General features: G+C 40.8%; 1 protein-coding gene across 8 annotated transcripts in view; it reads left to right on the top strand.

Annotated features, from left to right (window-relative positions):
* PPFIA2 (PTPRF interacting protein alpha 2) overlaps positions 1–14,305 on the top strand; it is a 581,389-nt gene that overhangs the window by 140,362 nt on the left and 426,722 nt on the right. For 2 of the 8 annotated variants that reach the window (XM_019543145.1, XM_019543146.1), the window contains exon 1: positions 13,559–13,639. The exons of 5 other annotated variants lie outside the window; for them this stretch is intronic. In XM_019543145.1, the coding sequence (XP_019398690.1) occupies positions 13,559–13,639 (81 nt within the window). Of the gene's footprint in view, positions 1–13,242; positions 13,640–14,305 lie in introns of those variants that run through there. One more of the 8 variants, XM_019543144.1, reaches the window with a different exon arrangement.

Genomic DNA, 14,305 nt, shown 5'->3' on the forward strand with positions numbered 1-14,305 from the left:
ACTCTGCACTTGTCCTTCTTGAACCGCATCCTGTTCAGATCCACTCACTTCTCCAACCTATCCAGGTCTGCCTGGATGCGGTCCCTGCCTGCCGGTGTATTCACTTTACCCCACAGCTTGGTGGCATCAGCGAACTTGAACAGGGTGCTCTCCACACCCTCGTCCAGGTCGCTAATGAAGATGTTGAACAGCACCGGCCCAAGGACCGAGCCCTGGGGGATTCTGCTGCCCACAGCCTTCCAAGTCAACATCGACCTGTCCACCACCACCCTCTGGGTGTGCCCCTGTAACCAGTTTGCCACCCACGTGACTGTGCATTCATCAATGCCGCAGTCCCTCAGCTTGCCCACCAGAACTGGGTGGGACACTGTGTTGAAGGCCTTCTGGAAGTCCAAGAAGATGACATCGACTTCCTCCTTCACATCTAAGCTTTTTGTTACCCGGTCATAGAAAGAGACCAGGTTAGTCAGGCAGGATTGGCATGGCACAAACCCATGTTGGTTACCCCTCAACATCATGTTTTGTAGCGTTATGGTCCAAAAGTTAGGAGTTTGTTCCGGGCTTTCAGATCCTCTGTCATAATTCCCTTAAAACCAAAACGAAGGGAATAAGTAGAAATTAACCTTGAAACAAGCAGCACAATATATTCAGTGCAAGTGTGCCCAAATTACAAAGAAGGTGATGAGGAATGCTGTTTTCCATTTGAAATCTCACCTTCCACATCAGGAAAAAATACATTTCTATTATTTATGTGTCATAATTTCCTCCCCAGTAAAATATATTGTTCGTTGGGCCTTCTGCTTCAATAGTTTTATAGTTTCTAGGCTATTCTATATTTTTATAGCAACTTGTAAGGGGAAATGAAAGTTTGCTGAGTCAAGAGCCAGAACAGCCATTTGCTATGGGAGCAGTATTGGCTATACTTGCCATATAGCCCATATCTTTTTCTGTGCTGGAAGAAAAATGATTTTGGAGAATACTAGTAGTCAAGCACTTTCACTGAAATTTTGAAAAGGAAAGAGATACTGAAAAGTTAGGGACAGCCAAAGAGTAAATAGGATATTTTTAGAAAAAACACTGTATCACCGCTTCTATGATTTTTTTTGTTAAAGCGTTGTGGTAATAAAGTTACATGAACTCTGCCAAAATGAAGCATTCTTAAGATAAATATTTTGTCCTTTTTATATATTCTTAATATGTATGTAAAACTGATTTCATAATTCAGCCCTAAATATTAAAATGTAGTGAAAATTGCAGTGGATGTAACCATTTCAGAATTGTTGTTCTAATTATCTGCTCAGCTGGTTCTGTGCCTTAAAAACTGGTTAAATAAATCTACTTTTCAGTTTTTTATTAGACCATTAGTGATATTCCACTTCCTGAGCAATGTGCAGCAAGACATAATTATCCACTTTCACAATTGTTATCCTGGAAATGTATGTTTCTCCAAATTATGTTCACTTCTATGTAAATATGATTACCCAGAGTACCTGTCATTATTAAAACATTTTATGAATTATTAATTAAGAAAACAAACAGTTCTTATGTGAATGGTGACTCATCCATAATCCATAGTCAGGTGACTACTCAATCACCTCAATGAAATTACTTACATGAGTAGGATTTGCAAGACTGAATCCAAAATAAAAATGAATCAAAGTATAGGAACCTGTGCCAACCATGTAGTTTAACAGCTATCTTCCAGATGGAGCAGAGAACAAAAAACCCAACAAAGACAATTACTCTTGCACAAACTTTCCTAATAGTATACCTTCTAGGCCTAGTTCTGCTATCCTTACTCATGTTGAATAGTGATTTCTCTGTGAACAATTCTGTAGAAATCAGAAGAAATACTGTAGAATGACATACTACTTGGCTTGAGTTAAGCCTATAGAACAAAGTCCTTTTAAAGGACTGTGTGGAAAGTTTTCCTGCTTAATGAAATAATAAATTTTTCAGGAAGTGACTCTTCAGCCCCAGTTGCCCCTACCTCTCCCCTCCAGTGAAACGAGAAATTGAGAAAAAGAAAAATTGGGGCTGAAGACAACATGGCTAGTGGGGACCCATTGCTAGTGCTGGGCTCTTCAGCCCCAGTCCACTCTATCACCCTGCTTTTGTGAGAGGAAGAGAGGAAAGATAGAGGGGACTGGGGTTAGAGAGTTTGAATCCCAGTGGTGGAGAAGCAGGGTCTTTCCTCATTCTCATCCTGACCCACTAGAATTCCTCTGCCCTATTCAGTGCCCTTTCGCTAGAAAACTGCACCTGAAAATGTTTCAACTGGGGGACACAGGGGTTGTATGTATGTCCCATAGCTGCAGCATTTCCTTTTTTAACTGTTTCCAAGTAAGTTTCTCTTGGAAACATTTCAAAAGTTACTTCAGTCTGATATGATGCAGGAAACTGAGTACTGTTACTACTTTGCTACCATTTTAGATAACAATATTTACTTTATTTTTTCTGTTGGCCATGAATCCATTAAAAGCTAATTTAAACTTCATTAGTTATTAATACAAAGGTTTTATATTTGTTCTATGCTTTCCATCCTGAAGGATTTAGAGGTTTTCAGGTGTTATATACACAAAATACAACACAGAAAGGCAGCAATCTCCATTATAAAAACTGACAGCCAAAAGGCACAAATTGTGTGCTGTCTAATTTTCTCTTTTGTGTAATACTCATCAGCTTAGTATCTTTTGTTCTGGGTGGTTAAAGCCCAACAGTAAGGCTGCTGGAAAACAATTAGGGTCAATATTAGACTACACTTTACACTAGAAGAGAGAGATCTTCGCCAGTTGGTTTCTTGTCACATCCTTCTTACCAATTCCTCTCTTTCTTTCTTCCAGTTTGCATATGCATTTATACTGTTGAAAGCAACTTAATGACTTAATTTTAGTTTTCTATATCTCAAAAAAGTGGTGGTTATTTTACTACCATCCTCCTTCTACGTTTGTTTGTATGATCTATGTCTGGATGTTGAGGGCCAAATAGTACCCAGGGCAAGGGACAGAAGTTACACATAAACTGGCTTAAGTGACCAGAAACTGGTTTAAACCATTCTGTAATGGAATAGAAGTTCAGTGTGCATAAACAAGTTTCAAAATGGCTGAAACTGGTTTAATATAAACCTGGGTGTATCAGACTTAACTGGTCAAACTAATTTATGAAAGTTCTGTCCCAGATCCCTTCCTGGCTCAAGTTAAATAAAAGTCACCCAGCATTTTGCAGCCTTGGGCTAAGCTGTGCTGTCTGCTCCAGAGAACAAGACTGGTACTGCCCCTCTGTTCCCTAACTGGAGCAGTAAGGCCTGGCTAACAAGGGGGTGGGAGGCACAAGCCTGACTGGGGATGCAGCTCAGTCTACAGAAGGGATACCTCCCCTCCCCCAGGCAAACCCTGGCTGGGGTATGGGGTCAGGAAGGAGGGATAAACTTCCTTTCTCCTGAATACAGAGGTTCTCCATCATGCTTACTTAGTGCTGGCTGTGACTATGGACTACAAATCCCAAAGGCACCTGGAATCAGGAGTGATAAACAACCCTGCAGAGTCCTGTTGTCGTGATTGTGGACTGGAAATCCCAGAGACCTTTGGGGGCAGAAGGAAGAGGAATTGAACACAGCCCATGCTGACTATGGGCCAGAGAGACATGCTCTAGCACCCCCTGGCTTCTGGCTTGAGCCTCTGCAGGCATGTGGCTTCATTTCCCAAATCAAAAATGAAACATAGAATCACAGATTAGAAGGACTGGAAGGGACCTGTAAGAACATCAGGTCTGTCCCCTGACATGGGCAGAGGTAATTTGGTTCAAACCAGCTCCACAAGGTGCTTGTCCAGCCTCCTCTTGGACACCTGCAGGGATGGCGACTGCACCACCTCTGTTGAAAGTGTGTTCCAGATTCTAGTTACCCTTATGAAAAAGAAGTTTTTCCTTAAGTCTAGCCTGAATTTTTCCTCAACTAGCTTGTGCCCATTGGACCTCATCCTCTCAAGGGGTGCCTCTCTAAAAAGCTGCTCCCCTAGATCTTGGTGTTCACCCCGACATACTTGTAGGCAGCTATCAAGTCACCTCTCAGTCTTCTCTTACTCTGGGAATAGGCCCAATCCCTGGAGTCTCTCTTCATTGGACCTATCTGCCACCACCCTGATCATGCAGGTGACCCTTCTCTGTACTGTTTCGAGCACATCCACATCCTTCTTTAAGTGCGGTCTCCAGAACTGGACACAGTACTCCAGCTATGGCATCACGAAAGCTAAATAGAGTGGGAGGAGCATCTCTCTAGATCTATTTGCAACACATCAGCTGATGCACACCAGGGTTCTATTTGCTCTGCTGGCGATTTCATCGCACTAATGACTTAAATTCATCCTTTGGTTGATTGTCAGCCCCAGGTCCCTTTGAGATACAGTGCCAGCCAGTGGGCCACTATCCATTGTATAGTTATGGTGAAGGTTCTTCCTACCCAGATGAAGGACACTTGTCTTCGTTGAACTTCAGCTGATTCCACTTGACCCATAGGATCAGCCTGTCAAGATCATTCTCAGTAATTGCTCTGCCCTTAGATGTGCTCATATTTCCCCATAGCTTGGTGTCATCTACAAACTTAATCATTGTGCTTCTTGCTCCCTCATCTAGCTCATTGATTGAGTGTCTGTTCATTTGCTTATTGGTTCAATCTTTGCGGCTTAGACTAATCTACAAAGACTGAATCAATTCAGCATTGGGCTTTTTGACTGTCTGTAGTCAGCCTAGGAGGTAGAGGTTCAGTTGGGGAGTAGTAAGGAACTCCTTTGTCAAAATGGGGAACACCTGGTTGGGATACCTCCTGTGCTTCTCCAGCCAGTTTAGCTGTGCAGTGTGAAGGGAAAAAAACAAAGTTGCATCTTTTTCTCTGATCATTGTTTTTACCTTTGAAATGGTTAGCACCTTCAGGGGTATTAGTCTACAGCAGTTCCTATTTGAGTCAGGTGTCAGGTGCACAGAGTGGAAAAGGAGAGAAGGCTGAACACCTGTCCAAAGATGAGGTTTAAGGATCTGAAAGGTGGTAACCTTGTCTGCCTTTTAAGTTTCTTACTAGAACATCGTACGTATGTGTTTTTGAGATCAAGTGTGCTATATGCTGGGTTTATTTCATTCTTGTCAACTCTGGATTGTATGTTCCTGAGGCTGCAGAAAAGGTGTTGATTTTGTAGGTCACTTCCTTTGTTCATTCACAAAATTATTCAGGTATTTAAATAAATAATTCTGAGTTAGTTGACATCTGATGGCAGGGATTTCTATTTAGCATAAGACAAAAATGCAATTTTTTAGGTGTATTCTGGTGTAGATCAGATGTATTAAACCTGCTAGCAGGAAGAATTGGAAGTCCTTGCACAATCACAGAACTGATGTGATTGGAGTAACACAGACTGGGTGGGATAGCTCACATGACTGGAGCACTGTCATGGATGGGTATAAACTGTTCAGGAAAGACAGGCAGGGGAGAAGAGGGGGAGGAGTTACACTTCATGTAAAACAGCCATGTGATTGCTCAGAGCTCCAGTATGAAACTGGAGATAGGCCTGTTGAAAGTCACTGGGTTAGAATCAGAGGAGAGAGCAGCAAGGATGATGTTGTGGTGGGGGTCTGCTATAGACCACCAGACCAGGAGGGAAGGGGTAGATGAGGCTTTGTTCAAACAGCAATGGGAAGTTCCCTGATCCCAGGCCCTGGTTCTCCTGGGGGATTTCAGTTACCCTGACATCTGCTGGGAGGGCAATACAGCAATGAGCGGACAATTCAGGAAGTTTTTGGTGCGAGTGCTGGAGCAGCCAACTAGGGACTGTGCTCTTCTTGACTTGCTGCTCACAAACAGGGAAGAATTGGTGAGGAATGTAGTAGTAGATTGTAAGTTGGGCGGCAGTGACCACAAGATGATTGAGTTCAGGATCCAGAAGAAAGGAAGGGAGGAGAGCAGCAGAGTAAGGACCCTGGACCTCAGAAAATCAAACTTCAAGTCACTCAGGGATCTCATGGACAGGATCCCCTGGGAAGCCAGTCTGAGGGTAAGGGGAGTCCAGGATAACTAGCTATACTTTAAAGAAGTCTTATTGAGAGTGCAGGAACAAACCATTCCAATGTGCAGGATGACTAGCAACTATGGCAGAAGACCAGCTTAGCTTAGCAGGGAACTCTTCAGCAAACTAAATCACAAAATGGAGGCTTATAAGAAGTGGAAACTTGGACAAACAACTAGGGAGTGTATAAGAGTATTGCTCAGGCATGCAGGGCTGAAATTAGGAAAGTCAAAGTGCAATTGGAGTTGGAGCTAGGATGAGATGTGAAGGGTTTCAAGTAGGGTATCTACAAATATATCAGTAACAAGAGGAACATCGGGGAAAGTGTGGGCCCCTTACTGAATGGGGGAGGCAGCCTAGTGACAGGATTCAGAAAAAGCTAGAATACTTGATGCCTTTTTCATGTCGGGGGACAAATTGGAATGAATCCGCCAGAGGGCAAAGGGTGGGGGGTTTGGGCACGTAATTTAGGAAAGGCTGAGAGACCTGAGATTATTTAGTTCCAAAAAGTGAAAACTGAGGGGGGATTTAATAGCAGCCTTCAACTACCTGAAGGGGGCTTAGAAAGAGGATGAGGTAGACTGTTCTCAGTGGTGGCAGATAACAGAACAAGGAGCAATGGTCTCAAGTAGCAGCAAAGATACTTTAGTTTAGATATTAGGAAGACCTTTCTCACTGGGCGAGTAGTAACACACTGGAATAGGCTCCCCAGAAAGCTTGTGGACTCTCCATTCCTGGAGGTTTTTAAGACCCAGCTAGACAAAGTCTTGGCTGGGAATATTCTTGTTTTGAGCAGAGGGTTGGACTAGATGACCTCCTGAGGTCCACTTCTAACTCTCATTCTATTCTAAAGTTTGAATTTTACCATCTGATGACAGTTCTAATAACATATCCTTTCTGGATCGTTGTAAAGTTAGTTAAATTCTGCAAAAAAGATTTTGCAAAAATAATTATTCAGAAAAATGGAATAAAAGTTCTTATTTATCAGTGGTTGAAGGGAGAAAGACATGGCATATGTATGGTATGCAATCATCTGCTATAACTACATTTTTATAAGGTATTCTTGCTAATGTATATAGTTTATTCATTTTGAGACTGCATTTCATTGCACCATGTAATTATCTTTAAAAGTTGTGCAAATTCCAGTTTCAGTTATGTAGGAGGTGGGCACATTGGGGGGGATATATGAGAATGCAACTTTATATCAGCTTTTCTGTGTAGTGTTAAGACATAAATGTTAGAGTATTCATGATTTAATACAGTGGGGCTGTCCAAATGGCAGCTCAGCCCATAAGGGGCAAGTTATGATTTCTGGGCTCCTGGCTGGCTACCGCTCTCCCAAACACTCTAGCTGCAACAACAGGTGCAGTATTCCGGCTCCCCTGCCCTCCTCTGGCTTTTATAATCTGTGCCCATCCTAGAAGATAGGGTGGCATGGCATGTGGAGCTCAGGGTGAGAACAGGGCTGTACCATATATTGTAGCAGTCAGGGGCAGGTTGCCCACGTGGGTGTGCACTTCAGTGGGAGAAGAATGCAAATATGCCATGTAGTAAGGGGGCAGTTTATGGCCTGGAGGCTTGTAAACTGCCACTGGTGCAGCTCTTATGATGTACAGCCTCACAGGGCCACTTAGAAGTTGGACAGCCCTGTAATACAGTATAAAAAGATTTTAAATTGCTGTATTACATTAAAGAGCTCTGTTTAATGCAACATACCCAGGGCTGCCTGGGCCTTGCTACTTTGTTAAAAACAAAAAGAAGATTTGTGTGTCCAGGTTCTAGAGCTGCTTAGCAAAAGAAACTAAATGACTGTCTTGTATCTTATTTTTCTAACTCTCTCCTTCATCTTTCACTATGCCACAGTAGTACAAATTGTAGAAGTTCCTGAAATCTTAAGTCTGAAATAATTTTTGGAAGAAAAAACAAGGTTCCCCCATTTCATTATTTTTAAAAATATATATTCAGTCAAAGACATAGACTCTGCTATGTCTTCTGAGAGAATTCAATAGTGTTACACCTTTCACAGCTATCATTTGCTTTTTTTAGTAGAGAAAAAGAAATCTCTCTCTCCCACTCTCTCTCTTCTCTTTGAAATAGTCACCTAAGACTTTTTAAGACCAAGCCAATACATTAAAATACCTTCCTTGGCCATTGAGTATTTGGTTACCTTGAAAAGAACTCTCCAACATCCTGCCCATGAACCTGAAAATTATTAAATATCGTATCTGGGTATAGGGGGCAAATTTCTATGCTGCTATGCACAGAGAAATACTGTTTTGCCAAAGTGCATTTAATTATAGATATTCCAAAAATCATTAGCTGTAGTCATGAAGTTGGGCTAGAAAGAACCTTAGTTTTTATATTTTAAGTAAATGAAATAGTTATTTATGAAAACATCAGAAGCCTTCTGTAACATTTATATTAAATATTTTTTTCAAGCTGTGATTTAAGGATATTTATTTCTACAGTCAGCCATACTGAGATCATTTAACTCTTTAATGTTTTTTAAGATTTGTCAGAGTTTTGAGAAGTGTAGAGGTATATTTTAAAGGCTGCATAGAAAAATTAGATCATAATTAACCATGATAACAGCCTTTGAATATCTTTAGTGAAGGTCTGCTTACAGAATAAATCAGTTACAGAACACTAGGTTTTGGAAAATTGATACAGTGAGTTGCTCTTGAAGCAGAATTGATGTGGTTTTGATGTGGTTTAACATGAAACCTCTCTCTAAAAAGTACTGAGTTACCTGTTGCTTTAACCCAACCAACTCAATAACACCAGTTCTCCTTTATTTTGAAAACTTACTGAGTGGTCCAAAAACACACTTAAAAATTCAGAAGCGTGCTTATATAAAACTATAGGTATGAATATAAAAACTGGTGTTTGGTTGTTTGTTTTAAATTGTCCTATATGGGTAGCTTTTTAAACTTAGCTCGTGTGGAATCTTTCATCTTCAGAATATATAGAGAAAAGCAATGGAAAATCAGATGTTCAGTTAAGATTTTTATCAGTAAGTTTTTGTAAATTACACAACACATTTTTATATCACACAATCTTTTATCTTGAGCCTTAGCATAGGAAACAGTACTGAAGAAACCATCTTTTGTGCAAAACAAAGAATTTACTTTTTATTTTCTTGCCTAATATACAGTTCTGTGCTTTTTATAATAGTGTTTGAAGCAAAGTGGGTTTTTTTGTCTGTTTGTTTTTTTGGGTTTTGGCCCAAAAATAAAGTTACAGTTAAACTAAGCTGATAATCATTCATGTCAGTGCACAAAATAATGCTAGATAATTAAAAGGCCATTACTGGTTTTATCTTAGGCTGAAACTAGGGCTAGATACAGACATTACACCCATCTCTCTTAGCAGGCAGAAAGCACTGTAAAGCCATAACTGAACAGACATTCACAGCACTTAGTGTGCTTCAAAAATGGCAGATCATGCTCTCAGAGTTAACCCTTGATGTATGAAGTATTAGCTTAAAGCACTTTCTATTAGAGCATTTTCTCAAATGTCTGTGCCAGAACCCATTGAGGGTTAACTTAGAGTGCGATTGCTGCCATCTCGAACAGTGTTGTGTAGGACTTCCCTCTAGCCTTGATCAGAGCTCCTGGGGTCTGCCTGAGCACTGGGCTGGCCCTTCCCCCTCACCTGTCGCTTCCCTGAGTCAGTGACAGCCTTTGATCCCAGCTCCATGTGTAGGCCGGTCAGAGGGTGAAGTGCAGAGAGGGGGGTTTCTGTCTCTGCAGCCACCCCAGCCCTATGGCATGCCACAGCCCACTTGGGGAGGGGCTACAGGGAAAGGAGTCCAGGGACTTTCTCCCAGCAGCCACATGGGCTGGGTCCGCACAGCAGAGAGGGTTAGTTTCCCAAAGCTCCTGGCTGCAAGCTCCTCTCCCCCCACCCCAGGCTTGTGGGCATGGTTGTGGTCTGTATGCCAGAGAGGCTTCATTTTCCCAGCCTCAGCCAGGAGCCCAGGGAAACAGAGCCACATGGATCCATGTGAAGAAAGTGCCACCAAATCCAGTATTGTCAAATTCTGGTGGCTTTGTGATTTAGCAACACTAGAAGAAGTATGTGCCAACAGAGGGCACTGATCCTCTCCTGTTTTCCCTCTCTACTTTTCCCTCACTGCTAGCAGTTCCAACACCTCTTCCTACAGCAGTATTTCCCATGAGGCTACTGGATTATATGCACAGGGAGCAAATTTTATCAGTTATAGCTCTGATAATAAAGACAGGTCCATTAGATGGAGCAATTTGGATCACTTAGTGTAAAGTAGGATTGTTGAAAAAAGTGCATCTTAAAATACTGATGCCAAATCACATATTTTAGAACAAGGAATACAGGCCACACATTTAAAGGATAAGTGATTACATGTTGAAAAGCATGGACATAAGACCTAAGATGTAAAACATTAATGACTGACCTTCCAGTGCAATGTGATAGATGTTTTACAGCCATTACATGTAGATTGACCTAACTAGGGTGTGGTCAATCTAAGTGCCAATCTGTGCAGGTGTTCAGGGAAGTTAAACTGGGCACAAAATAGTGGGCCTTATCTAACTTAGTTCATCTATGAACTAAGATCCGGAATGGGTTAGCCGAGGGGTTGGCAACCCCCAGCACGCATGCCAGCGCATGGCATGTGAAGCCGTTTTGCTCAGCACACCACAGCTGACTCTGGGCAGGCCTCGGACAGTGGCTATGGAGCCTGGGCTACTCACATCAGGCAGAAGGGAGGCTGCAAGTGGCTCCCCTGGGGTCTGTGGAGCCTCAGTCCCGCTCGTTGCTGGTGGCAAGTGTATGTGTGCCTCGTGGTGGCCAGCCGGGAAGCGTCTGGGGCTGTGCTGCCACAACAAGGATTTGTGCTCCCCTGCAATTTGCCCTGAGCATTCCAGCATCTTATAGGTCAAGGTTATGGAGGTTTTTGTCACTCTGATCAAAAACATTGCTGACCCCTGGGTTAGCCCAATCTGCCAAACATCTGCACCCATTTGAAGCACAGCCCCAGGGCTAGTAAAGCCCATGTGCTTGATCCACTCCTGGGGTTGTGCTCCTCCTACCCCTAAACCTAACCAGGCTATTTTTAGCCGCCTAACCCCTGCAGATCTGCCATCTTCCCCCCCCCCCCAGTCTTGTGGACCCAATCAAGTTACTTACACTGGGTTCCCAGCGCAGCTCCCAGCACTGGCAAACGTGCAGAAGCCACTTCCAATTTATGATCATGCAGCTTAAATTAAGCCATGTGGTTGTAGATCAGGTGCAGTGAATGTCTGCACATACCCTTAGGGAGCAGATACGATAATGTACAAGCAGGAATGTCAAATAAAAATAGGAAAGTCATTACTGAGAGAACACATATGAGACCTCTAGCAATATATAAAGTTTAGCTGTTGTATCGTCATTTTACAAAGGATGTTGACAAAATGGGTTGGATTGCAGAAAAGAGCTGGAAGAATACAGGAAGTCTTATTACATGATCATGATATCTATCATGATGTCTCTTCTATCCTTATAAATAAATCTACGAAAGAAATAGTTTATTCATGGAACTGAAAGAAAATCGAAGCACATGTTTGTTAGGTGGATTATAAAGCAGCAAACAGCATCCAAAAATTAAAGGTTCCAACCTCAGATTACAGAAGATTGACAGTCTCTGCACTGGCCAGTGGAGGGACCCCTGTGCATATGTCAGTGTCTAGAACCTCTGCCACAAAAGACAAAGGGAAATAAAAGAAAAAAATACAAATTCTATACAACTGCTAAATTTTACAAGAAAAGACTTATGGATAGTCTTCAGTACAGTATAGCAATTTTATAGTGCAATTGTTTGCATTCTTTGAAAAGAGTTAAACTGAACTGTTAAGGAAGATATAGACAATAAGAGATTTTTTCCCCGTTTGGTTTACAAAATAGGGTTAACACATATGTCATATCAGATCGTATGACACCAGTAGAAGTTAGTATGCAAATTTAAATGTAAATGCATCTGAGAACATGTTCTCTTAATTGCTACAAAATCATTTTACCTGAGAGACTATATTATTTTTTAGTTATTTTAATATTTGTAGAAAACAGAAATAACATTCAGAAAAAGGATAAGAATCCGCCTGGTAGCTCATCAGCCCTGAGCCTTCTCACAGATTTCATTTTCAAAGCTGCATCTCTTAAGCCCTGTTTGCTTTTTAAACATTTTGTATAAATATACCCTGTCTGATAGAGCCATAAAGTCATCTTTCTCGCTGTTGCCTATTTACCATCCTTTCCTGAAACCCCCACCTTTGAATTATGTGTAAACGGAACATTTATTTTTGCTACTAAAAGGTGCAAAGTCATTTGCATATGATCTTTAATGTCTTCCTGTAGTCTGGACTACCTGTGTGTGAGCAAGTAATGAGTGCATGTTGTCTGTTCAATGCAGATGTTTGCAAATACCATTTTGTGTTCCTAAAAAGCTGGCTTATTTTTAAAAATCAAAGATACATTCATGTATAGTGTCTGTTTACATACACATCAGTTTTACATCAAAGATTTTGTTTTATTGGCTTCAATTATAAAAAAAGCTTTTATCGTTTCTCTAGTTTAGCTTTTGAATACAACATGTAGAGACTGAGAGCAAATGTAAAATATCACACTTAGAATTAGTACTTCTTTTTTAAAGTCTTTTTTCTGAAGATAAGACAATACAGGCTTATTGTATTGCATTCAGTGTGCTGTGTTAACAATCAAACTACTTTCAAAGTGACTGTATTTCTGTAGGCTATATCACAAATCCTTTTCTTCCTTTTATGTTTACAATTTATAGTACATCTGAAAAAGGCTCTCAAATTAAAACAAAATGTTGATTTTCTGTGACAAACAACACAGTTTCTTTCTATCTGATAGGACAATGTGAAAATGTTGCATTTGCAGGAAATCAGTTAATTCTGAGCAATAGTAAGAGTTAATATAGCTGTCAGTAATTGAAATGATAACATAGTCAGCATTATCTGACATAGCTATAAGCAGAATAGAAGACATGCTTCAGGTTAGTCAGAAGAGGTCCTCTGTATTACACTGTTCCTGCTCGCTTGAAATGAAACTGTATGTCATTGGTTAACTGGAATACTTAGCATAATCACTTTGCTAGGCTGTGGTGGAGGGAGGTGATTATCACTGAGAACAGATGGGCAGGTCCAAAGCATTGCCAGATTCTGCACAAGCTCCATTTACTGTTGGTTCTAGCTTTCTTTTCTTCGGCAGTTCTAATTTTTAATCCTTCTGCATGTTACAAAGGTTGGGCTGAACTAAAGGTCAGCAACTGATGACCTTACAGGTTACCTTCCAAATATAGTAGTGAGGAATTCAAAACGCTGTCGCTGCACATCTGAATGGATGGGACAGATTTCATTACAGTTGCCTCTCTAAATGCATGAAAGGATTTATCTGTAAGCTTAGCACTCCACTCTACTCTACTCTGCACCAGTAGCTCCTTGTGGATTGTATTGTGTCTGTGATCAGCAATGATATTCTCAGATATGAGCACTGTCTCTGGATCCCCTAAGGTGCATCCTCCTAATGGGACCCGCTTTTATACTTTTCAGGTAAGTACACCCTCTTTTTAACTCCTAAAAAACTTTGGAGGAGAATAAGCTAATTGGAGTAAGACACGAATGTGATGTTTAGCATTTATTTGTTCAGGAGGAAAGAATTTTTTTCTGTAACTTAAGACAAAAGTGCATCAACCATATGGTTGTTACAGATTTTCTTGTTATGGTTCATTAGATTTTGTAATTTTTGAGCTGGAGCTGAATGAAGCATTCCTACACAGTAAACTGTAGATTCTTTCTTGACATCATCCAAAATTATAAATTGTAAAATTCAAAAATATTTTTGAAACTTTGGGTACTGTACCCGTCTTAAAACAGAAATGCTATTTTAAAATTCTAAACATAGGTTAATGATGTCTAGTTTTTTATTTTGATTCATTTTGATAGCAATAATGTATAAGCAACTGACAGCACAGCAGGAAGCCATTGCTAGGTATAGTAAGATTTTCAGTTTGCAGCCAAGTTTAACCTCAGTCAGGTGAATAGTCTTCTGAACTATAGCTGAAGGTAAGAGATAATTAATAATTCTATTATGTCTGATATGGAAGACTATTCTATCTAACTACATTTCAGTAGTGTTTAAAACATTTCATGTATTTATTCAATACCTTTAGTCTAAAAAAAGTAGTTACCATCACATTGAAGGTTTGACAACCCCTC

This window comes from Crocodylus porosus, unplaced genomic scaffold (assembly GCF_001723895.1).
Source record: "Crocodylus porosus isolate Cpor-Errol unplaced genomic scaffold, CroPor_comp1, whole genome shotgun sequence".
Lineage (NCBI taxonomy): Eukaryota > Metazoa > Chordata > Crocodylia > Crocodylidae > Crocodylus > Crocodylus porosus.